At 38.0% G+C, this 23,982-nt stretch overlaps 1 protein-coding gene across 3 annotated transcripts in view; it reads left to right on the top strand.

The window, feature by feature from the left end:
* The first annotated feature begins 20,915 nt into the window (after window positions 1–20,915).
* Window positions 20,916–23,982, top strand: part of Mondo (MLX interacting protein mondo) — a 262,881-nt gene continuing 259,814 nt past the window's right edge. Inside the window, exon 1 of one of the 3 annotated variants that reach the window (XM_081771103.1) lies at window positions 20,916–21,433. In XM_081771103.1, the coding sequence (XP_081627229.1) occupies window positions 21,114–21,433 (320 nt within the window). In that variant the 5' untranslated portion in view covers window positions 20,916–21,113. The remainder of the gene's footprint in view (window positions 21,434–23,982) is intronic. The other 2 variants (XM_081771102.1, XM_081771101.1) reach the window with 2 other exon arrangements.

Below are 23,982 nucleotides of genomic sequence, written 5' to 3'. Positions count from 1 at the left end.
GTGTACACTATCATAATCACACTGGCATAAGCGTCTTGATTGTAACCGATATGACGAGACGACAACTGTTTGTTTGTTATATATAGTAACAGAATTAAAACTAGTCAACATTCTACAGTTGTATTTAATTCCTATTCTCATCTTATGGAACGCATTGTGTATTTATTCCTGATGTGTTTATGTCCTGTTTCTTTCCTTGTAAGCCTGTCCTACGTTGGCAACGAATCAGCACTCGGAAGTCCGATGCTTTAATGTTTATCTCAATTGTTATTGTGGGATTGCCTGCGCCATACCAGAACGGTGTAAGAAAGGGCACTACACATTTTAAATATTGGAATGGGATATTTGTTCTCTACGAACTCGATGTATGTTCCCTGCACTTCACACACACATACACATATATATATAGTAAGAGAGAGAGAGAAACGCTATATGTTTTTACTTCCCAACTTGAAATATTAGAAAATTGTCTGGTTTCCGAAAGCTAATTGGAAAATTATAATTTATTGCTGTCTAACTTTCCTCTACAGGAACTGAATTTTATAGCTGAAGGTGCAGTTAAATATAGTGGAAAATTTTCCACCAAACATCACTATACATAATATTCAAAATGTCCGGATAATGAAAAGTCTTTTCACTTGTTTCTATATCGTGATGTAAATTTTCCGATTCAAGAAAATTCGTTTCACTTGTTTCTACAGAGCAATAAAACTTTCCGATTCACAAAAAGTTGTTTTTCTTTTTGCTTCAAAATGTTGAAAATTTTCCGACTCATAAAAAGTTCTTTAATTTTTCCATACAAGAGAGAAAATATTACGATTCATGAAAAATTATTTCATTTGTTCCTGCATAGTACTGAAAATTGTCTGAACCATGAACATTTTCAGATTCTTTACACGATCTTTCACTTTTTAACATTTCTATACATGAATTCAATCAATTTTATAAATACTGAGGAATTGTTACTTGATCACTGATATTTGTTAAGAACGGAAAATTTTCCTTAAAAATATAAAAGAAAATTTTCCACCTCACATCATGGCTAAACAACGATATAGGAATAAGTGGAGTATGTTTTTATGAATCGGAAAATTTTCATCAGCTCGCTTCAAGGACAAGCTGATGATTTTGCGATGATGTGATAAGCGGGAAGTTACAATGGTAACTGCAACCCATGATGACTCGATGGTTGAAGTGGAAACCCACAATTGGACTGAATTTAAACCTTAGGAGAGTCTACCGAAGAAGAAATTTCGAACGACACATTTAGCTGGAAAGGGTATGAGTACAGCGTTCTGAGATAGGAAAGGCATTATCCTAATCAACTGACTGGAAAGTGGAGCCACGATTAACAGTGCAGCGTATGTGGGGACCTTCAGATGCTTAGGTCATGTCATTCAAAGGAAGCGGCCAAGAAAATGAGCGAAAGAACTGCTTCTGCAACATAATAATACGCGGCGTCTTAACACCAGTCGGGAAATCACTGATGTCATTGATCAACTAGAGTGTGCAATGCTGCTTCGCCCTCCCTACTCTTCGAACTTGGCTCCGAGCAATTGCCACCTGTTAAGAGACAATGAAAAAACCTCTGCGTGGTCGTCGGTTTGCAGATACTCATGAACTTGCTGTTCAAAGATGGGTGCGTGGAACTCCAAACGATTAGTTCCAGGAGGATCTTCTGAAGTTGACACACTGCTGCAAAAGTGTATAAAAATAAAGGAAGATTATATTGAGAAGGTGGACACATCAGTTGTTATTTAACCTGTATGAATATGTCTGACAGTGAGAAAGGTGTACAACATTATAGTACGCCCCTGGTATTTGCATCAATTTGTAACGTTATTTCTTCTGCTACGTTACATTCCCTGATTCCAAATGTATATATTGAATATTTATACAGATCACGAGATTATCATGAATTACACAACACAGTTTGCACTTATATATATTCACTTTCAACACATTAAAATATTATACATTCAATCATTACAAGCAGTGCTTAAAGTGACATCAGATGAGGTGACGGTATGGAACAAATATGACCACTTAGAGCAGCAATTTTGAGAGAACGCTAAAGAGTATAGCTACTCCTGACATTTTTGCACCATTTTTGACATGAAAAATCTATAGAAAGAGAGACAGAGAGGACTTACCCATTATTATCAGCCTCAACAGAAATAAATATTTATAAAATGATTTTGCTTGAGCATATCAGCGATCTGAATGTGGAAGAATACGGATGGTACCTTTATTTAAACATCGCATTTACAGTAACATAGTGATCCAACGCAGCCCTTAAGTGTATTAAAATCAGAAAACAATAGTGCTGCCATCGTGTCGGAATCTGACGAAATATATTTTTAAAAATGTACTTACAACACACCATTTAAACTAATAAAAGGATTTTCACAAAAGTGTGGCTTCTCCACTTGTTGCCCCGAGCCCTTGATATGTGTCCATGTGCTTTTTCGTCTGTTTTTCAAGGCTTTGTAGGCACTCTTGTCTCGTCTTTAGTATGTAGTATTTAATGAATCTTTCCAATCTCATTTCCATTTTCAAAATGCTTCTGGCCTCGTCTCGCGATCAACACTAATTTTCTTACAATTAAAAACACAGAAGTCCAGACAATGTGAAAATTTTTAATTTAAAAAAAGAGTCCGGTCAATCCCAAAGGCAGATCCTGGTTAAAAATTTTACGCGGGCGGTACTATGGTAGTTAGAATTTTTTTTGAGTGTGTCTGTGTGTGTGTAGGAGGGGGGGTAGGAATTGCTCGCACAAATGTTGAAAAAACCAAGAGCACAGATTCTACCATTGAATAGGGTGATAGGAAACTGTTATTTCTTTCGAAGCAGTAGCAACGAAGTATTTGATATTACAAACATAATTTTTGACCCAATGTTAACGTCGTACTCATTTCTATATGTGAAATCTTTTTTTCTACACGCATATTACAATTTAAATCAGTTATTTTTACCGGTATGTCATACCGGCAGATCTTCTAACTTTGGGATGCATAACCGACTCACTTTAAGCACTGATTGATTACAAGATGGCTCCTCGTTCTATCTATCTTTTTTTTAGTTACCATAACAACGACACCAAGCAGATAAACAAGTTGTCTTAGCAACGAAATTAAGAAAATATCTCAATATGATACAAACATTTAAATTATTTCTTTATTTTTCTTCTTCTTCTTAATTGCTTGTGCCTTTAAAATAACACTTTTGCCCGTAAATATAAACAATACTTAGTAAGTACATACAAATTATACATTATCGTTGTATGTATGGCTCCCGAACTATGGGACTTCTTTAAATCGATCACAATTAAAGAAAGAATCCTGGACCGTTAAACATTTCATATACAATAGTTACTTTACTTTTTGAATAGCATTCATATATATCTATCTATCTATCTATCTATATATATATATATATATATATATATATATATATACAAATTACAGTTCATAAAATTATATATTTTCATTTTATCTCAATATCATTCTTATATTTATTCAATACTCAATTTTATTTTAATTCTATGAAATTATCCATGAGAAAGACATATTCAAAATGTGGTAAGTTCGTTTGTTATTTTTAGGTCCTAAATAAATTATTTTAATGCAATGCCATTTATACTCGTTAACAATAAAGTTGATGTGAGTTAAAATACAATCTATTTGGGCATATTTAACATAAATTTGATAGACAATATTTGTATTGATGCTTAGATGTAATTGCATAGAATTCAGAAGAAGTACGAATTAAATGAACAATAACAATATTCAATCATAACAATATTCAAAGTGAAACGAAACAAAAACTAATTAATATCACAGAAAGAATAATCACACTATATTATTTGTTGCTATCATTTAAAGGATTTGAAGCATTGTCATTTAAGTTTAAATCAATGTTCTTATATTCTTGTGAATAAATTGCTGACGTGGCTTTAACCCATTCCCGTCAACCACATTTAGGTTAAGTTGACATTGTCAAAAGATTCGATTAGATTGCATTGAATAGCACAATCTTGAGTACAGTCATGTATATTGTTTACTTTATCGCCTCTGTGGCCAAGTCGGAAGAGCACGCAGCTAGTAATCCAAAGGTTGGTAGTTCGCGCCCACTGTAGGGTAGCCTTACATTTTTTTTTTTTACTTGTTTAAAGTGTTTTTAGACTCACCTTATTGTAAACACATTACGCGTATTGGCGATTTAACATATTTTGGGGGAGTAATTTTGTGGTTCATTGACGCTTACGGCATGGAGAACACCTAGAACATACTACGCATGTTTCCCAGGCACATGTCAGGCATGTGCCTAGGGGCGGATATAGACTGTGACTATCACTTGCCATCCATGTGATTTCTTTCTCAGAAGTATATAAGGCACATACTGGTTACATCCCCATGTACCTGAGGGAACATGATAGGCATATGCCTGCTATGTAATTGTGCTGTTAGGGCCGTGGTTGAAATTTATCGGCACCTTGTAGAGGTTTACGGAGAAACTAATGTCTAGTCAGCATGTCGCAGAATGATGTCGAAAGTTTGTGGCTGGTAGAGAAAACGTCACCGACGAGGAACGTAGTGACCGACCAAGTACGGCATCAACAAATTTGAATACAGCTCGCGTGGAGGAGCTGAGTCAGGACAACAGAAGGATCACGTTACGGTATCTGATGGCAGAATTGGAAATGTCGTTCGAAAGCGTTCGTCACATTGTGCACGATATTCTGCAGTACATAAAAGTTTGTGCCCGATGGATTTCCGTGCAATCTGTACAACCAGCACAAGGAGAAGCGCAATGGAACGTCTGCAACTTTTGGAACAATTCTTCTATGAAAGGAACTGTTTTCTTCACCGTATTGTCACAGTTGGCGAAACAAGACCCACCATTACACCCTATAGTAAGCGGTCATCAAAGAAGGGGAAACACCCATCCTCTTCAAAGACAAAGAAGTTTAAGGTGATGCCATCTGCCGGGAAGGTGATGGTCACAGTGGTTTGAGACAGCGTCGATGTCATATTGGAGTTTTTGGAAAGAGGACATATAATCATTGCTGACCGATACTGCGAGACCTTAAGATAATTGCGGGAAGCAATCAGGAGGAAACGGCCAGGACTTCTCATTGAGGGCGTCATCTATCTTTACGACAAGACGCGACCGCATACAGCCCAAAGGATCACCATGCTCTTAATGCATTTCGTTGAGACATCATCGACCACCCTCCCTACAGCCTGGACGTCGCTCCAAGCGACTTTCACCTGTTCTCACGCTTGAAGGAACACCTAGCAGTCCGTCGCTTCGTTTCAGACGAGGAGGTGAAACACCGTGACAATGTGACTGAAAACGCAAAGATTTTACCAGGAGGGAATCTTCAAACTCATTCTACGATGCAACAAGTGCATCAACCGATATGGACACTATTTTGAAAAATAACCTATATGTCGAATAATATCTGTTGCCTGTATTTTAATGAAATCTTTGAGTTCTACGTGCCACGGTTATGCCGGCAAGGCTAAGAAAGAGTGTGATGATGAGAAATGAGTGAAATGCTGGAATGAAGAAAGTGGGAGGAAACGAGAGAATCCCGTGAAAACCCACGCACGTGGTGTTTGTCCACCACAAAGTCTATTTGGCGCGAGCTGGGCTGTTGCCTGTATTGGTTGTGTGAAATAATATATACATTTTTCACTGCAAGCTTTGTAACATTACTTTCTGATCACTTCTCCTATATACAGTGCATCTTTAACTTTGATAAATTAGTACGGCACACATCTCTGTGCTGCAATCGGATCATCTATATATCGTAGCATCGAATGAGACAGGTGCTGGATGTGTTCCTCAAGAATCGACTGCCTCGTTATTTGTATGAGAATCAACAAGACATCGGTGCTGATTACTGGAGAGCAGTGCAAACAAGGCAATTACCAACTGTATACTACGGATGGCCAAAAATTTCCGGATTCGGATTTCCCGGACCCAGTGAGATCCGGATCCGGATCTTGCCGGATTCGGACCTAGATCCGGATCTCTGATCTGGATCCGAAATTCGGATTTCGGACCTGGGTTTGGATCTCGGATCTGGATCGGAAATTCGAATCTCAGATCTTGATTCGTATCCAAACCTACATCTGAAATTGTGATGATAAAATTGAATATCTAAAATTCGTCAAAACTTTTTTTCAGATTTACTAATATAGTAGGTTGCTGTGCTTTTAAATGTTTCCATAACATGTTTGCGCTATCTTTGTTCTTTATTTTATTTTAACCTTGCAATATTTACATGTTGCACTTTCTGTCGAAGTCTCTTTAGTAAAATGTTTCCAAGTTTGAATTCTTCCCATTTCAGAGTATACTGAATTGTTTGAAAACTTAAATAAATGGTAACAAATTCTTCTGTTTAGCTCCTCTTCGAAACTTAATGTTAGCTTCACATTGAAAATATTAATTTATTCTTAGAAAATAAACTTTCTTATTTCCTCATATACAAATGAAATATCTTTTAGACAAGACCCTTCTAATCGCAGGAATACTGGACAAAACAAACTCTTTATTAATAGTAGTTTCTGACTCACTAATGTCCAACCATCAACAAATGTAATAATGGATATCTTTCACTTCGAAGGTACAACAAAAAAATATAGACTGGTTGGCGTGGAACAACAGTAGATTTTTAAACATACACACGAGAATTTCAGGAGAGCGATATGGTTCTGCAGTATTATTAGTAATAATAAAAGTGTTCGTTATATGACTTTATTATCTAGCTTATGGCTTGCCCTTCTGAGGTCAGGAATTTGTTGAAGGCGTAAATATAAGAGATTTCTGTTATTTTTTTCTTCACCCTCCAGGTTTCTTTAATCATACATTGCAGGACGTAACCAAAACATCCATGCGTCGTATCATTGAAGTGTTTTGTGTTTTGTATATTAAAGTGTTCAAAAATATTTAACATATTCGCATTTGTTCACGTGATCTCAGGTTCAATTCTCGGTGGGAACATACATGAGAAAATTGAAAGCTGAAACAATATGAAAATAGTATTTAAAAGTCAGGAAATTGGTATTAAAACTTTAGCTATCTATTGGGACTGTAAGGCTGTAGTTAAATTAACCCACACGTTTCGTAAAGATATATTACGTCATTATTGTTTATTTATTTACTATAAGCTACCAGATACATCCTCAGAGGCCACTTTACACTGTAGTAATCAATAGATGAAAACATTGGAAAAGGAATGAAAGGAAGGTCTCCAGAGCCTTAGATCAAGGTACTAACCTAGCATTTGCCCAGTATAACTGAGGAACAACCCTGGAAAATCCTCAGTCAGGATGGCTGGTCTCCGAATTCGAACCCGATATTATCCAGTTGCGAAGCAAGAATCCTAACAAGTAGCCTGAGCTCGTTCCGTATTATTATTATTTAATTAATGTTCTAAAAATTAGTGCAAATTAAACCCTACTTTCTTTATTGCTGATGTTATAGTTATAAACCTACATGAGACATCAGTCCCCCATTAAATAGGCTTGCTCAAGGAAGAATACCAGAACTGGAATTTAGGAAGCGGGGGTGAAGAGATTAATGTGGATGAGGAAACTATGTATGATGCAAAAACTGAGTAATTATGACTTCATCACAGATATATTCACTTACATACGTCAATTAATATTTTTCTGATACAGGGCACTCTCACTTTCTATAGTGGCAGGAAAATGGTCCGCTTTTGTAAACGAACACACTAAGCACGTGCGTATAGGCGCAATGTCCGTGCAAAGAAACAGGCAAAATTTAAAAAAAAAAAGTAAAGCTAGGGGAAAATGATAAAACGCCCTCCAACTTAAAAAAAAGCTAAAAATAACTAAACTTGGAGCTACGAAAGAAAACAAGTAGCTAGCTCTGAGTTTCGCAAACTAGTTGAAAAGAAAATATTGGATAAAATTTAATAATAAAGAAGGCATTTATGATAATTAAAACAAACTAAATTCTTGGCACGACAGTCCTTTGGTTCCTACCAGCGGGCTTGCGTTCAAAGTGGGGATGTGTAGTCAACGCATCGACACCCGAAGTCTCTAATGCCGACTTTCTAAACTGGAGTCCACTACCTCTTACTTAAGATAACTCCCCAATTGTCCTCACGATGCTGGGTCAACATCGAAATTGTTGAGTGCCTCTCCGGAAATTAAACCCATGACCACGGGCACCGAAAGCACGCGCTAACCACTGTTTTTTATATATAAAAAGGTAACAGCTTTTTATCAGATTATTTAACCTGTTGAATGCTTTGCACGGATTACACTGTAACCATTATGACACCACACAGACATAGAAGTAAACAAGGACAGTTAAAAACACATATACCCGAAGCGTGATTTGAATCCAAGACATTCACAGCAAACGATCCACGACCTAATGCCGCAGACCACTCGACTATAGCTATCGGGTTTTCTAGGCTAATCCGTAGCACATTTAAAGTAACTGATTATTTTAAAAGTTCCTTCTAAATACTGACAATCTAAGTCTTATGTATGAAATATTTCCTGCGATAATACCATACACTCTCCGTTTTCTATAGACGAAAAGCTATAGTTACCCACATTATGTAATACAGAAATAAGTTCTGATTCTCTAATACCTGTTGATGGTGATAGTCAAGGTTCACCGAAGCATGATCCCAAACCCAAACTGAGATATTGATGTCACTGGAACGCCTGAAAAATCATTGTGGGTAAGTGAATTGCCCACTTGTCAGGATGAAGGGCGCTTGTGATGTGAAATGTGGGGTTGTCAGAGGTACTACTTATAATAATTGGATTTATAATATTCTGTGTTGCAGTAAACCCTCTTCAAGAAGATAACTGTTAATCTTAGCTTTGAAAATGTTACATAAGGAGTTTCATTGGTATCATTAGGTTGCATATAAATCTCTTTATTCCGGAATTATCGGATTTATTTTAACGCTTAACTTTCACATCTTTTCTGATTTACGAATATTTAAATCACAATTATCCCCTTAAGGTCAATTAGTGATATTTTAACTCATTTCGAACCAACTATATATATATATGGTTAGTCTTGTTATATGGGAATAATTAGTGTTGCCACGAGACGAGACAGAACCCTTTTAGACGAGACACGAGACGAGACAGACTGCTTGTCCCGTCTCGAAAACGAGACGAGACGTCTCGTGAAATGTCTCGTCTCGGAAATGAAAACGCTGGCGGGAATCGCCAAGATTGAAATTGCCAGTGGTCATATAGATTGCAAAAGGAAAATCCCCTTTGTGAGAAAACATGTTGAAAAGCCTTCATAGAAAAGTGTCCTCCGTCTATTGAATGAAACAATCGTGATACATGAGCTTCCAGGAATATCATCCTTAATGTCTTGTCACCAATTCCCCTTGCTTTAAACTGAGGAATTCTCATTTTTTCATTTCTGGCTGGAATGATGACAAACAAAATCAAAGACAGGGAAGATTTTTACAAGGTCAAGAAACCGAACTACCACCACCCTCTATTCAATTTGAAAACCGGGTAAGGTCCACACTCATTACAGGCTGTAGTTGAAAGTTCTGGCTGAGATGGCGGAAGAGAACAGAACAGACTACACCGTTCTTTGTTCTCTGGTGGTGGTATTCTTTTTGCTATATGAACCGAAAACGGCAATTGAAGTATGTCATCTTGCAACTAAAATTTTGTCTTCTCTCTCTCTCTCTCTCTCTCTCTCTCTCTCTCTCTCTATATATATATATATATATATATATATATATATATATATATATATATATATATATCAGTGGCGTATTTACGATTTTGTTTCGGGGAGGGCTTTGCTAACTTTCGGGGGGGCTTTGCCTGAAAATGTGAAAATTCTGCAAGATATTTAATATACTTTACTATAGTAAGTAAGATTTCGGGGGGGCTTCAGCCCAGAAGCCCCCCCTAAATACGCCACTGATATATATATATCACACACACACACGCATACACATAAACACACACTTTTACCATTTTACCAATCGCTCGCTTATTATACAGCAGTCATGTTGTAAAATTCATCTCTTCGTTTCAAAGGCGGACGAAGGACAAAGAAAGCAAAGATATTATCGACGAACCCTTCAAATTGTTTGCTTTCAGCAAATTTATGATACTATAATAGCACTTTAGGTGAAGATGTTTTACAGGGGGACCTTCGTTTTGTTACGCGGAAATGTTTGATCTGACCAGAGTGCGAAATTGCCCTCTGCTTTCATGTTGAGAGGAGGGGAATACTTCGCTTTCCTAGTGAATAATATTCATTAAGACCTGAATTATCTTCAGAAATGGTTTCTTGCAGAGTGTAAAGAACATTTTCGTATAATATTCATGGAACTCCGTTGAAAGCAGAAAATATCATGAGAATTATCAAAATTCGAACATTGAAGAATATAATTAACAGAAAAGAAATAGGATACCCAAACCATATCCTATATTTTTACTAATTCCTTACTCCCATGAAAGTATCCTGGGGATGATATTCTCTCCAATTCTTTCAGACTGAAATCCTTTCATCCCGTACGATTTCCCCCCTGACACAATACGAAAAAACAAATGCTGTTAAAATCCATATACATGACCCTTCCGGGACTCAACCCGGAGTCTTCAAGCCGATGGTCTATCGCCGCAGACCGCTCGGCTTGGTATGAAGATGTACGTTGTATGATTACGAATAGATAGTATATCATATATACAGACACTATAAAGCAAGTGGGCTGATAGTATACGATAGTGTCGGGGATGGTGACACTTTTACATCGTACGTTGCTTGTCGTGTAAACGTTATTTGGCATTAATGTCTTCATATTCGACGTACCTATGAGCAATTTACTGTATATTCGTGTATTGAAACTGGTGATACAAATTTCAATGTTTCAGAATGTAAAAAAAGAAAAAAAGGCCAGGGTCGAGAAGCCTCAGGCAACTAACAGCAGTGATATATTATCTTGTAAACTATTTGTCCTTGCTTTGTGAGCTTATTTGAATTTATTTTTAAGATCTGTAGGCAACTTTGGCCGAATTGATGATGATGGGAAAATTAGTGGAATGAAGAAAGTGGTAGGATACTAGACAACTTCCGAGAAAACACACAGATTCGAAACATGAAATGAAATGAAATCTTTGAGTTTTACGTCCCACGGTTATGCCGGTTAGGCTAAAGGAGACAGTGATGATGAGTAATGAATGAAAGGGTGGAATGGAGAAAGTGGGAGGAAACGGGAGAACCCCGAAAAACCCACGCACACGGCGTTTGTCCACCACAAAGTTCACTTGGCAGGGCTGGGATCGAACCCGAGACCCCAAGCACCAGAGGTGAACGCTCTACCACTGAGCCACCGCGGTCCCCACACACATTCAATGTTTGTCCTCCACAAAGCTCACATGGCACTGAGATCGAACCGACTACCACATACACCAGAGGTGAAGGCTTCACGGTGTAGCTACGTGACATTTCTTGTCTTGTGTTTTCTGGGTAATACTTGTAACTTAGTTGTATCTTGATTAGCATGGTGCAGCCTGCTAAATTTTACTTTCGTTCCCATGGTATGCTGCTATATTTTACGAGACAAACGAGACGAGACGGGACAGAACCTCTCGAGACGAGACAGGAGACGGGACGAGCAAATTTTTTCGAGACGAACCACGAGACGAGACATGCTTTGCACGAGACGAGACGAGATAGCCTGAAATCTCGTCTCGTCTTGTCTCGTGGCAACACTAGGAATAATTGAGACCAGAAGCAGTCTACAGGCTAAGTTCAAAAGAATCTTGGCCGACCTCCTGATAAGCCACGTCTTTCAGCAAGGTGAATTGTGGCAATCCGATACCCACATGAGGAAATCTTCCCGTTCAAATGAAAGCTTCCATAAGAATCAGGACCCTAATCAGTGGAATGTGCCTTGCTAATTTTTTCCCAATGTGAAAGTACCTAACTTTATTGTTAAAAATGAAAAGGCCTTTATTTCAAAGAAGTCACAATTACAGTTTTCATATTTGAACACAACATTCATGAAAAGTCATGTTAAAGCGCGACCTACCCTTGAAAAAGAATATTTAGCTGATTTTGTTTTCTCGTGTTCCCCAAACTACATGCGGAATTAGTGCAAGTGCCTTCCGCTGGCATTACCTAGGGACAAACGGCTACGATCTTGGTACTAGCACATGTTTCGGTTTCCAGATCTCACTTATTTATCTTTCAGCCTGATTCTATGTATGAATCCGAAATTTCAAATCTAGACAAGGGGTACCAAAATTCATAGTTTATTCTCGGTGCTCATATTGTGATTTACTAAATAATTATTAAATCTAATTGTGAGGTATACATTTGATATTTTTAGCAGACTAAGATAAATATACGTAAAAACTAGTCAATACTTGTTTTAACTGTTTGTTTTCTTAACTTTCAATGAAATATGTGTTGAGGAATTTTAAATATTCGAGTTTTGTATTCCGGTTTCAAATATATATATATATATATATATATATATATATATATATATATATATATATATATGTGTGTGTGTGTGTGTGTGTGTGTATTTCATCTCGGTCCTGTAACCGAGTGGACCTAGATTCGACATTCGAACTCTCATCCGGATCATTTTTTTTTTAAGTAAGCCAAGCATTTGATCTTTAGAGTAGAATGAAGGAGACAAATAGACTTGTCAATATCCGTCATAATTTTATGTTTTCTTCCCCACTGTCAGGACTTCGTGAAATTACTTTCAGCGAATTTTAGATATTCAAGTTTATCACAATTTGGGTGGGATGTGGGTTTGGATAAGAATCAAGATCTGAGATCCGGATTTCGGATCCAGATCCGAATTTCGCACCCAGATCCGAGATCCGGATCCAGATCCGAAATCCGGATCCGGCCATCCCTGCTGTATACCACATATGTTTGATGGATTAATGCCAGGCTAGGCGAGGGGGTGCAGGCCAGTAAAACCGTCATTACTTGAAGAATGCTTGTTGTATACTTCAGGATACCATGTTCGGAGTTGTGAGAAGAGAATGACATTGGCCACTCTCTGATATCTAGCGTTATTGTGGGACTTAATACATAGCAGCCGAAATCACGAACTGTACCCAATGGAGCCCTATTCGGCCGCTATGATGCTTGACATTACACGTTGGCAGATTGAGCTCAGAATGATAACGTTTTACATGTATGTACACTCATGTCCAAAATGATTGTCGCATATATATATATATATATATATATATATATATATATATATATATATATATATATATAACTGTCTTCTTGTAGGAATATAAATTGATGATGATTTTGCAGGATACTTTTAATACTGGTAGCCTACTATGTGTATAATCGGGAAATGTATATTTGTGGTAAACTTCATAGGAAAAGAATTATAAATACGAAAATTAGAATGAGTAAAACAAAATGTTGCTAAATGAACACGAAAGATTTATTTTCGTTTTATTTTTCTTATTTACTGCTCTTTTGTCATGAAATTTCCCGCATACATGTATTTCCCGATTGTACACATACTAACATTATAAGAAATACCGGGCGAATTCGTTATCAAATTATATTCCTACAACATATTTATAGACATGCGACAATAATTTTGGACGTGAGTGTACATGTCATCACTGTAGAACAGGTTAAAACGGGACTTGTCCGAAAACGTGACCCACTAACATTTAGCACGCCAGTGTAGACTGAGTTGGTACAGTCGCTCACATTAATATTCGGTTTTGATTAGGAGTTGCCAAAAACAAATTAGATTTGGATAATAAACGGTCAAGTAAACATAATTTGTAAGGTAAAATATACGTGCATACATATTGAACGCTGACCCCCCCCCCAAAAAAAAAACACCTGCTAATCAATGCTTGGTAACAAGATGTGAAACAAATAATGGACCAAAAATACCTCCCGTTAATATTTGGTTTCGGTAATACGAATAGTGTTTACTCATTTCTGTACTGCGTAGAGGGCGTGGCATGGTGACAAGACATGTACTGTAGAGGGCAGCAAAAGAGGGGTTATGGCAGATGTGCATAAGCAGCACTGAACGTTGTGAATCAAACAGGTTACATGGACTGTGAGGTGAATATGGGTAAAGAAGGTAAAAATACAAGTTTCGAGCAGTGGCAATTGGTGATCTATCATCATGCAAAAGGGCGTAAATACACTGAAATATTACGCATTCCCAAGAATACTGTTGGAGACATTGTCAGGAGGTATAAAAATGAAGATAGAATAGAATCCATACCACAAATTGGAAAACCCAGGACTTTATCAAATGGTGACGAACGTGTTATTCTTCGCAAACTTAAGAGCAACCCCAGGCTAAGTGCAGTAAATATTGCGGCATCCCTAAACTGAGAGTTAGGGAAGAACGTTATAGCGCAGAAACAGTCCACACAGTGTTGAGAAATTCCGGATTTCATGATAGAGTACCAAGAAAGAAATCGTATGTAAGTAAAGCCTATAGAAGAAAACAATTTAATTTCACACGAGAACATATGGCAAAGTCGGTAGAATGGTGGGAGAACGTCTTATTCGTGGACGAAAGTAAATTTGAGGTGTTTGGTTCAGCAGGACAGCAATATGTGTGGAGGAAGAAAAATTAACAATTAGAAAGTAGAAATCTGATGCCTACAGTGAAACACGGTGGGGGGCATGTGATGGTGTGGGAGTGTATGTCGGTCAATGGTGATGGGGAGCTTGTATTTATAGATGGTCGAATGGATCACCATGCATATTTACACTTTTTTCGCGAAAATGTGCTGAAAAGTGCAGAGCAGCTTCAGATTAAAGACACGTTTAAGTTTTACCAAGATAATGATCCGAAGCTCACGGGAGCGACAGTACATTTGTGGCTTCTGTATAACTGTCCGAAGGTACTACCAACTCCCCCTCAGTCACCGAACTTAAAAACCCAATCGAACATCTGTAGGAAATTTTGCATAAGAACGTTTGACGCACACCAATCACCTCCAAGGTAGAGTTACAACGACGACTGGCAGAAGCGTGGGGGAAACTTATTGACAAAGATACCAGGCACCTTGTGCAAAGCATGCGAAGGCGTCTGCGGGCCGTGCTCAGGCGAAAAGGACATCCTACCAAATATTAATTGAGAGAAACACTACTTCTGTCCATTGCTGCCAAACATACATCACTATCGTAACGGATTACCAATTTCACGGTACAGGAATTAGTCTACCCGTAGGTTGACCATATGTGTACAGTAGCGGTCTTGTTGAAACGCAGTCACATATTTCTTTTTCGTCCCTTGACATCGACAAAGTATAGTGATATTTCCCTACATGTTTTCTATTAGCTTGTCAACTCTCTACTAATTAAGTTGAGCCATAAAGGAGTTTCTGGTACAGCACAAACCCACTTTTCTCGGTACTACTTTGTACACTGAACCATGAGAGCTGCTCAGCCCATGCATGTACTACCCCGCTGAAATTGTAATCATTCACGCCTTATACCCTACTGTACAAATTGTGTGAGTTCGGACGCATTTTTTCTATTTCTTCTAGATGTTAAAATTTAAAACTTTCATGAATAGTAGTGCATTAACCGTCCCTATGTATCCTATTATTTATAGTTTCCATTAAATTAGTTTTCTAAGATGAAATCACAATTATAATAAAAATCCCCAAAATAGAAATGTTTTTAATAACCAGGATATGTTTAATGTGGTCATATATTCTGCTGAACATACTACCCAGACAGCACAATGCACGTACAGTATCCGTATAGTACATGTACAATTGCACGGATGCAACATGTGCATCATCTGTATAAATGCACGCCTGTACATGTGATGCACATATACATGCCAGGTTCTATTCAACATCTTCACGTGCACAGAACATGTGCAATGCACACGTACACGTCCTGCACAAGTGATTTACACCTACCGCGCAGGTGATTTACAAGTAGCACATATTCGATTTACATGTAGTTCACAGGTGATTTACATGTAGGACAGCGGTGATTTACACGTAGCACACAGGTGATTTACACGCAGTAACCAGGTGATTTACATGTAGGACAGAGATGATTTACACGTTAACACACAGGTGATTTACACGCAGTACCCAGGTGATTTACATGTAGGACAGATATGATTTATACGTAACACACAGGTGATTTACATGTAGGACAGAGGTGATTTACACGTAGCACATAGGTGATTTACACGCAGTACCCAGATGATTTACATGTAGGACAGAGATGATTTACACGTAACACACAGGTGATTTACACGCAGTACCCAGATGATTTACATGTACGATAGAGGTGATTTGAAGCAGTACCCAGATGATTTACATGTAGTGCACAGGTAATTTCCTCGTAGTACAGAGGTGATGCAACGAAAAAAGGACTTTATATATTTGGTGTCTCACGCAGTAACACCATCTATAACTGCAAAGACATCACCTTCAAAGTATATAACAAGTAACTAATAATTGTCAGTGAGAATTTAGGTTTGGAGTTTATTATTTGCAACGAGCAAAGCTTTAGGTAGTATCTTTGACATGTTTGCCAAGTAACAAATAACGCAACATATTCTGCTGTAATTGGTCACGAAAATAATTTTGTAAACCTATGAACTGCCTGACTGTAGTTACATCAGTACAATGCTGCCACCTGTTTATCTTGTATCCTAGCTCAGTGGACGTTATGGAGTTTTTACAATCATTCAACTGTTATTCGTCGAAAAGTCTCTATAACACCACCTGGAGGAAAAACGACACCTACTAAAAATGGAGGTTACTTTCTGTTGATGAGAACGAGAGTAAAAGAATGAAAGTAAAAGTATACACTTATACGGTATTATGGACGTCTCATACACACGTGCAGTAGCCGTGCAAATACCCATGAGCACACAACGGTTTAAGCACCGGTAATTTAAATGTGCTTCATCCACGCAAATGCACATGTGCACATGCACGGCTCACGCATGGGTTATGTACATGCGCTGCATCCACGCAAAAGCACATGTATACATAACGGCTACAGCACGGGTTATATAAATGTGTGCTTCATCCATGCAAATGCACATGTGCACATAACGGCTTAAGCACGGGTTACGTACGTGCGCTGCATCCATGCAAATGCACATGCGTATATAACGGCTTAAGCACGGGTTATATAAATGTGTGTTTCATCTATGCAAATGCACATGTGCACATAACGGATTAAGCACGGGTTACGTACGTGCGATGCATCCATGCAAATGCACATGCGTATATAACGGCTTAAGCACGGGTTATATAAATATGTGCTTCATCCATGCAAATGCATATGTGCACATAACGGCTTAAGCACGTGTTACGTACGTGCGCTGTATCCATGCAAATGCACATGTGTACATAACGGCTACAGCACGGGTTATATAAATGTGTGCTTCATCCATGCAAATGCACATGTGCACATAACGGCTTAAGTACGGGTTCTGTACGTGCGCTGCATCCACGCAAATGCACATGTGTACATAACGGCTTAAGCACGGGTTCTGTACGTGCGCTGCATCCACACAAATGCACATGTGTATATAACGGCTACAGCACGGGTTATATAAATGTGTACTTCATCCATGCAAATGCACATGTGCACATAGCGGCTTTAAGCACGGGTTCTGTACTTGTGCTTCATCCAGGCAAATGCACGTGTGCACATACACGGGTTATGTATGTGTGCTTCATCCACGCAAATTCACGTGTACGGCTTATGCACGGGTTATGTATGTGTTCATCATCCACACAAATGCACATGTGCAAATGTACGGCTTATGCATGGATAGTGCACATGTGTCGTACACGTACGTGTTGTCTGGGTATATACATTCCACCTCAAACATTTTCGAAAATTTATTCGAGTAAAAGGTTCAGTTGACTACGTTATTGGATGATTGAGAACACTAACATGGTGACTTCCTCTTGATCTAGGAACTTGGGGGAAAGGATTATGGAATAAATGCAAGTGAAATGGTCCGTAACTTTTCCATAACTATTTTTAATTTTTTTCTTTTGAATTTTCGCGTATAACGCACGCAAGTTTTGACAAAAACGTGAACAATTATCAAGGCGTCATTTTCGGACAGCGAGAAATTGCCACCTGAGATTGACGAGTTAAATATTTTATTCAAAAATATTTTAATATGCTAAGAGAAAAAAGTGAAACTCATATCATGCACTATCTTCATAGAGATAGTTTAGTAATCATAGACAGAATGCAACTGAAATAGAGCTGTTATACTATTATTCAGTAATGCCCATCTTTCATCTCTATGTCAGAATATATTGAAAATCTGCAATGTAAACTTTTACGTGGTTGGCCGGATGATGTAGACGATCGTTCTTTTGATTTGCATCTTAAACTGTATGTACTACACAATAGTGACATGCACTTAGTTGTAATTTAATTTGTCTTATCTCTGGAGAGTGACAATTACCAAACACTGGGAGAAAGTCACCCCAAATATATGACTAGATGAAGCACTAGTCTCATCTTGATAAGTGTACCTGTTTCTATTGGAAAACACTGTGACTAGTCTTGCCTCGTCGGGGGCTCTGAGCACCCCTATAATGTTTTATTCTCATCGGCGCTTATACCGGTACATGTAAATGTGCAAACAGTATCACTGATTGAATCCCCTTCCTACTTACAGTACAACCAAGAAATCACCACCGATAATTGTTAAGGTTAGTTTAAAGGGACAAGTTACGCCGATAGATGCCACTACAGTCTTCGTATCTCCCTATTGTATTTTTTTATCTTTCACGATAGTTCACGATTTCTCTTACAAGTTTCAACCTACAGACTTCAACCGCCTTATGCAGAGTCGTTTCGACGTATGATTAACGTCATACTAAAACACTGACTACTGCAGGAGACTTATGTTAGTCGAACTCTTTAGTATGGCACTAATTGCACTTCAAAACGATTCTGCATAAGGACCCAAATTTTTAGAGAAGGAACTTCATAACATATCGAAGGCAGCAATCCGTGCCGATTTTTTTTTTATTTAGAATTTTCTTCATTGTTGAAATGGCTTGGTTGTTGGAATGAATATTCAAACCTTTAACAATAGAACTATTTCAACAATGAAAAAAATTCTAAATAATAAAAAAAAAAAGCGGCACGGGTTGTTACCTTCGGTAGGTTATGAAGTGTCTTCTCTAAAAATTTGAAGTCTGTAGGCTGAAATTTGTAAGAGAAATTGTAAATTTTCGTGAAAGGTAAAAAATACATTGTGGAAATACCATAGGCGGTGCCAGGATTTTAGTAATGTGGGTGCAGGCTAGGATGGAACAACACACCCTAAAATTGTTGCCAGAACGCTCTGCATTATTGAGCCTTAAGATCTCAGCTAGAAAAACATGGCTATAATAGCAAATAGCCTAATTTAACTTATGAGAGACTTAAGAAGTTACTCAAATATATCAAAACATAGGAAACAAGAAATATACAAAATAGAATGTGGGTGCAGATGCACCCACTGCACACACTGTGGCGCCACCTATGGGAGATACGAAGACTGTAGTGACATCTATCGCCAAATCTTGTCCCTTTAAATCACCCTCAAATGTCGAATTAAGAGTTTAGTATTCCTTGTACGTTAACCAAAGGGTGTTCAAAACCCATGCTCACTGGACCTCACCCTCACGAAGTGAGCTTAATATTGAGTGAACGCGAGTTCTAAATCATGACGTGACCATGAAATCGAATGAGCGTGACTTCTTAACAATGATGTGAGTGAGATTAAGTGAGGTGCAGTAGCGTCATTTCAGATTTGGCTTGGGGGGGGGGCAAGACCCCTAGACATAAGTAAAATTTCGTGTTTTTCACTGACTTACTACTATTCTATTGATAAAATCTATATAAATCTCAAACTCAGGGGTGGGTGGGGCAAATGCCCCTTCCTGCCCCCTAAATGACGCCCCTGGCGAGGTGATGTCGAAATGATGTTGCGAGCGGGAAGTCGAGTGAGGCTGTTGTCAAAATGATGTTGCGAGTGTAAGATTAAGTGAGCGTGATGTTGAAAGAATATTGTGAGTGTGAGTTGTTCGAGTGAGCGTTTAGAAAGGGTGTTGTGAAAGTGAAGTTGAGTGAGTTTAGTCCAAAGTGGGGACCTTTGATGCTAACCATACAATCACGAGTTACCTCGCTGCTGATAGTAACTTTTCATGGGTAATACGCAGCAGTGACGACGCCAACTTCAATTTATGCAAGGGGATAGGCTGAGGAACAGAGAAAATTATTTGGGAGTGCAGCTATTTTTTGTAGCCTATATCGAAGAAAAAGGATAATGTTTATAGTACTTAACCTAGATTACAAAGCGGTCCCGGGTTCGATAACCGGTGGCGACACACTGTCGAAAAAGTGTGAAACCTTCTTACGCCAGCCAGCCATCCTGAGTGAGGTTTCCCTCATTCACACCAGGCAAATGCCGGAATGGTAACAAGCATATTGGTCTCAGGTCGTTTCCTTCCTTCCCTTTCCTCGATAGTGTGATCGTCGAGGGACGTCATCCCTCATACGTGACTGGTTAACATGGCCATAGATACCGAAAGTACAGAAATCTAATTCCTAATCCTAATCCTATATTATAATACCGGTACAACATATCTTGGGGTTCGGGAGTCGACCCAGCCATTACTGGCGCGTCCGCCCTGGTCCGCTCTGGCGTTGTCACTGGTACATGGTAAAGAGTTAGTTTACACTATCCTTATTTTCGGTAGGCCTCTTTTGGTTGCGCACATTATAGTAACTACCGTTGTATGAAAAAAACAGACGCCATCTTTACTCCGAATACGATACGTAACATTTTCCTCCTGTAGTTCTGTAACATCAAGTACTGCGTACTTGTGAAACGCAATACGCAATTCAGTTGTTTTGAAGGTTACTTTTACATTTCTCCGCGTGAGTGCGCTATAGTACATGTGTTGCAAACTCCAGATCTTTACATAATGGCTACTAGCTTGTTGCGAGTAGGAAGTAGTTTGAAATTGTTGAGCGCAAGAGATATAAGTGATAGTGTTTGTGGTTTTGTTTGTGACTAGTGTTCAATGCAGTGCACTCCGTGTATGTACCGTCAGGTGTCATTTATGACACAGGGCACCATGGCCACAATCATGCCGAAAAAGTCTGGAAAGGAAACTATACATTCGGGTCATTTTATGGTATCTCATGTTGATAAAGATGATCAGGACGAAGAGGATCTTCTTGGAGTGCCTCTACCCGATGAGGATAGAGCAAACTCCGTGACAAGTGATTTAATGATCTCGCAACCATCTGTCAGAGATGGAAGAATTGAGAGAAAAATTCAGCAACTGACAATTGACTCCTCACTGACAAAATTGTTTCAGTGTATGTCTTTAGCGTACAGGTGAGATTTTTCTTTCTTTATTTACTTATTAATTTGTTATTGTTTGTTTTCAGTTATTCTAAGAATTACTCTGATTTCTAAGAAGTTTCCTTTACTAAATGAAATCACAATATGGTAAAAGAAATAATTACTAATAAGGGATTAATTCGAGAAAGCGCTTGCTTGCGTTTATAGTGCAGAGATGCACAAACCCAGCACTGCGTTGTTATTTTTTTTTTCCACTTAGTAGGAAAACAGCAAGAAATCCTGTAAAAGCTCAGTTTAAGAATACCCCCACGTAAAAAATGAAAAATTTACTGGTAAACTTTAGTACTGTGTAAAGAAGAAATACTAACTAAGAAACTAATTTCTACAAGCGTCAAGTTGTAACTTTCATTTTTAGAGTTTGAGAATAATATCAGATAAAAATGGACATCAACACTAGTACATTTGTCTAGCGACTCCGAATAGCACATGCCTCAACCCTATTCGCGTCCTTTCGCATCGATTTTTTAGATCTACAAGTCCCTGTGGGTTACGAATCAGAACTTTTCTGACAAACTTACGTAGTAAAACGGTTTGTTCATAGATTAAGTCAAATTAAGGCTTAAGTTTAGAGGTACCCCTCCAATTTCAAACCTACAAAAAGGCAGCAAACACATTAAAAATTTTTAAGTTAGTTTAGGCTATCCGCTAAGACTTTAGACTAGAACAGTGACTGACTGGAATTGGTTCTCATAGAATTTTAAATTACGGTAGCACTTTAATTCAGTAATCCATGGTTCTAATAAAAATTTAATACCTTCTCTTAATTATTCTTATATAATACTGCAGAACTCAGTGCGGAAATATCACGACGCACCGATTCGCCATCTATACGACTACCATGCTACTGAATCATCGAAACCTTCCACGTCTTGCAAATAGTGCCCAGTTCTACATATCTTTCCTCGTATTAAACATAACTTTACGGGCATACTTACACACCTACACATCACATAAGAATTCCAACTCATCGTTTCTTACATCACTTCTATAAATTTTCCTAATTTTTATAAAAAACGGAAAGGCAGCTCTAAACTTATCCCCAAATTAAAATGCATCGAAATATTAGTTCGGTACAAATGTATTTGTTTGAACAAAAATGTTATGGTTATACCTAGCCTAGAATACTGAACTACTTTCAGTCAGTATTGTATGCACATCAGCAAGCAAACTACTAACAATGTTTGGAAGTAGTAGGCAATAGTTAGAACCCAAGATATTACCAATTGTGTTGTCAGTCACTTGGGTCTCATTGAGATGTCTATGAGGAAAGCGCCTGCAAGAAGTCGAAATGACATGTAAAAATACGGTAATTCGCGGTAAACATTTGTTTTCATTTTATCTCTGCTGATATTGTGAGGTAAGATGTTCTTTGTAACTAACTCAACTCAGTATACTCAGGTAAAGTAGAAAATAACAGCTAATCGCTGCATGCTTATTTTAAACTCTCCGACCCTTTAAGAGAAACAATTCTAGTGTAATATTTTCCATAAGTAGAAGCTTTGCTTTGTATATACTTATACACAAACAAACTATTTGCTGAGCAAAACAATATATTCACATAAAAAACTACATATGTGGTACAGTTTCGCCAACTGACACTTTGGCTTCATCAGACACTAACTAGTGGTTTCTTTGTGGCAGCTTCGCTAGTGGCTGTTTCGTGGATGTAGGGTAGCTGACACTAGAATCAGTGGAATCTTAGATCTCCATATCATGAGTTTTGATTTACATCACCTCGCAATTGGAGGTTGCGCTAGGATAGAATGAAAGTAGTACGCCTTAAATTTGATAAGATTAGTGTGCTTCATGGTCACTTCAGTCCGTTACTACAATTAAATAAATTCTATAGAATAAAATAAAGTAGCGTCCTCGTGAAAATGAAAAAAAAAAGTCACGCCCATATTATAATTAGAGAAATATAGCCTGCGATATTTTACATAAGAACGACTCCTAATACTACAATAATTCTTATTGAGTGTACGTGTTTCCCTTCTGTTAGATATAATTCCACAGAGGTTTGTTTAGTGACTGCGAGATTTAAGAGTCTAAGGGAACAAAGGCAGGTAGTAAGCACAGTGTTAGGGCATTTGAGGAAAATATTGTTTGAAGTCATTGTGGCTTACTGTTTTTCTCTAAGGTGATCGGAACATGTAATTCTGACTTAAATGATACTAGTTTTTGCTTGTTTCCGTGTGCTTGATAATATAAATTATAGGCATTGTTTATTTTTTCCCCCAAATCACCTGGTAATGACTCTGGCTCACTTGGTAGTTATTATTATTATTATTATTTTTTTATTTTTTTTTTTTTTATTGTATGTAACTGTGATGTAGTCATGAGTATAAATACAGTGTGGACGTATGGCATAAAATCTACAGTACACAGAATACGAACCAACTCTACTAGATGATCACTAAAAGGCACGAATGTTCTCTAACCGAGTCAGAGCAGGAGCGCAACAATGGATCCGAGCGGTAGCGAAAGGGTGCATCCACAAGGAACAGGCGCGTCATTAACGGTGG

Source organism: Thermobia domestica, chromosome 9, assembly GCF_964235325.1.
Source record: "Thermobia domestica chromosome 9, izTheDome1.hap1.1, whole genome shotgun sequence".
In the NCBI taxonomy this organism is placed as follows: domain Eukaryota; kingdom Metazoa; phylum Arthropoda; class Insecta; order Zygentoma; family Lepismatidae; genus Thermobia; species Thermobia domestica.
The sequence above is the reverse complement of the archived record's forward strand: the minus strand, read 5'-3'. Positions and strand labels throughout refer to the sequence as shown.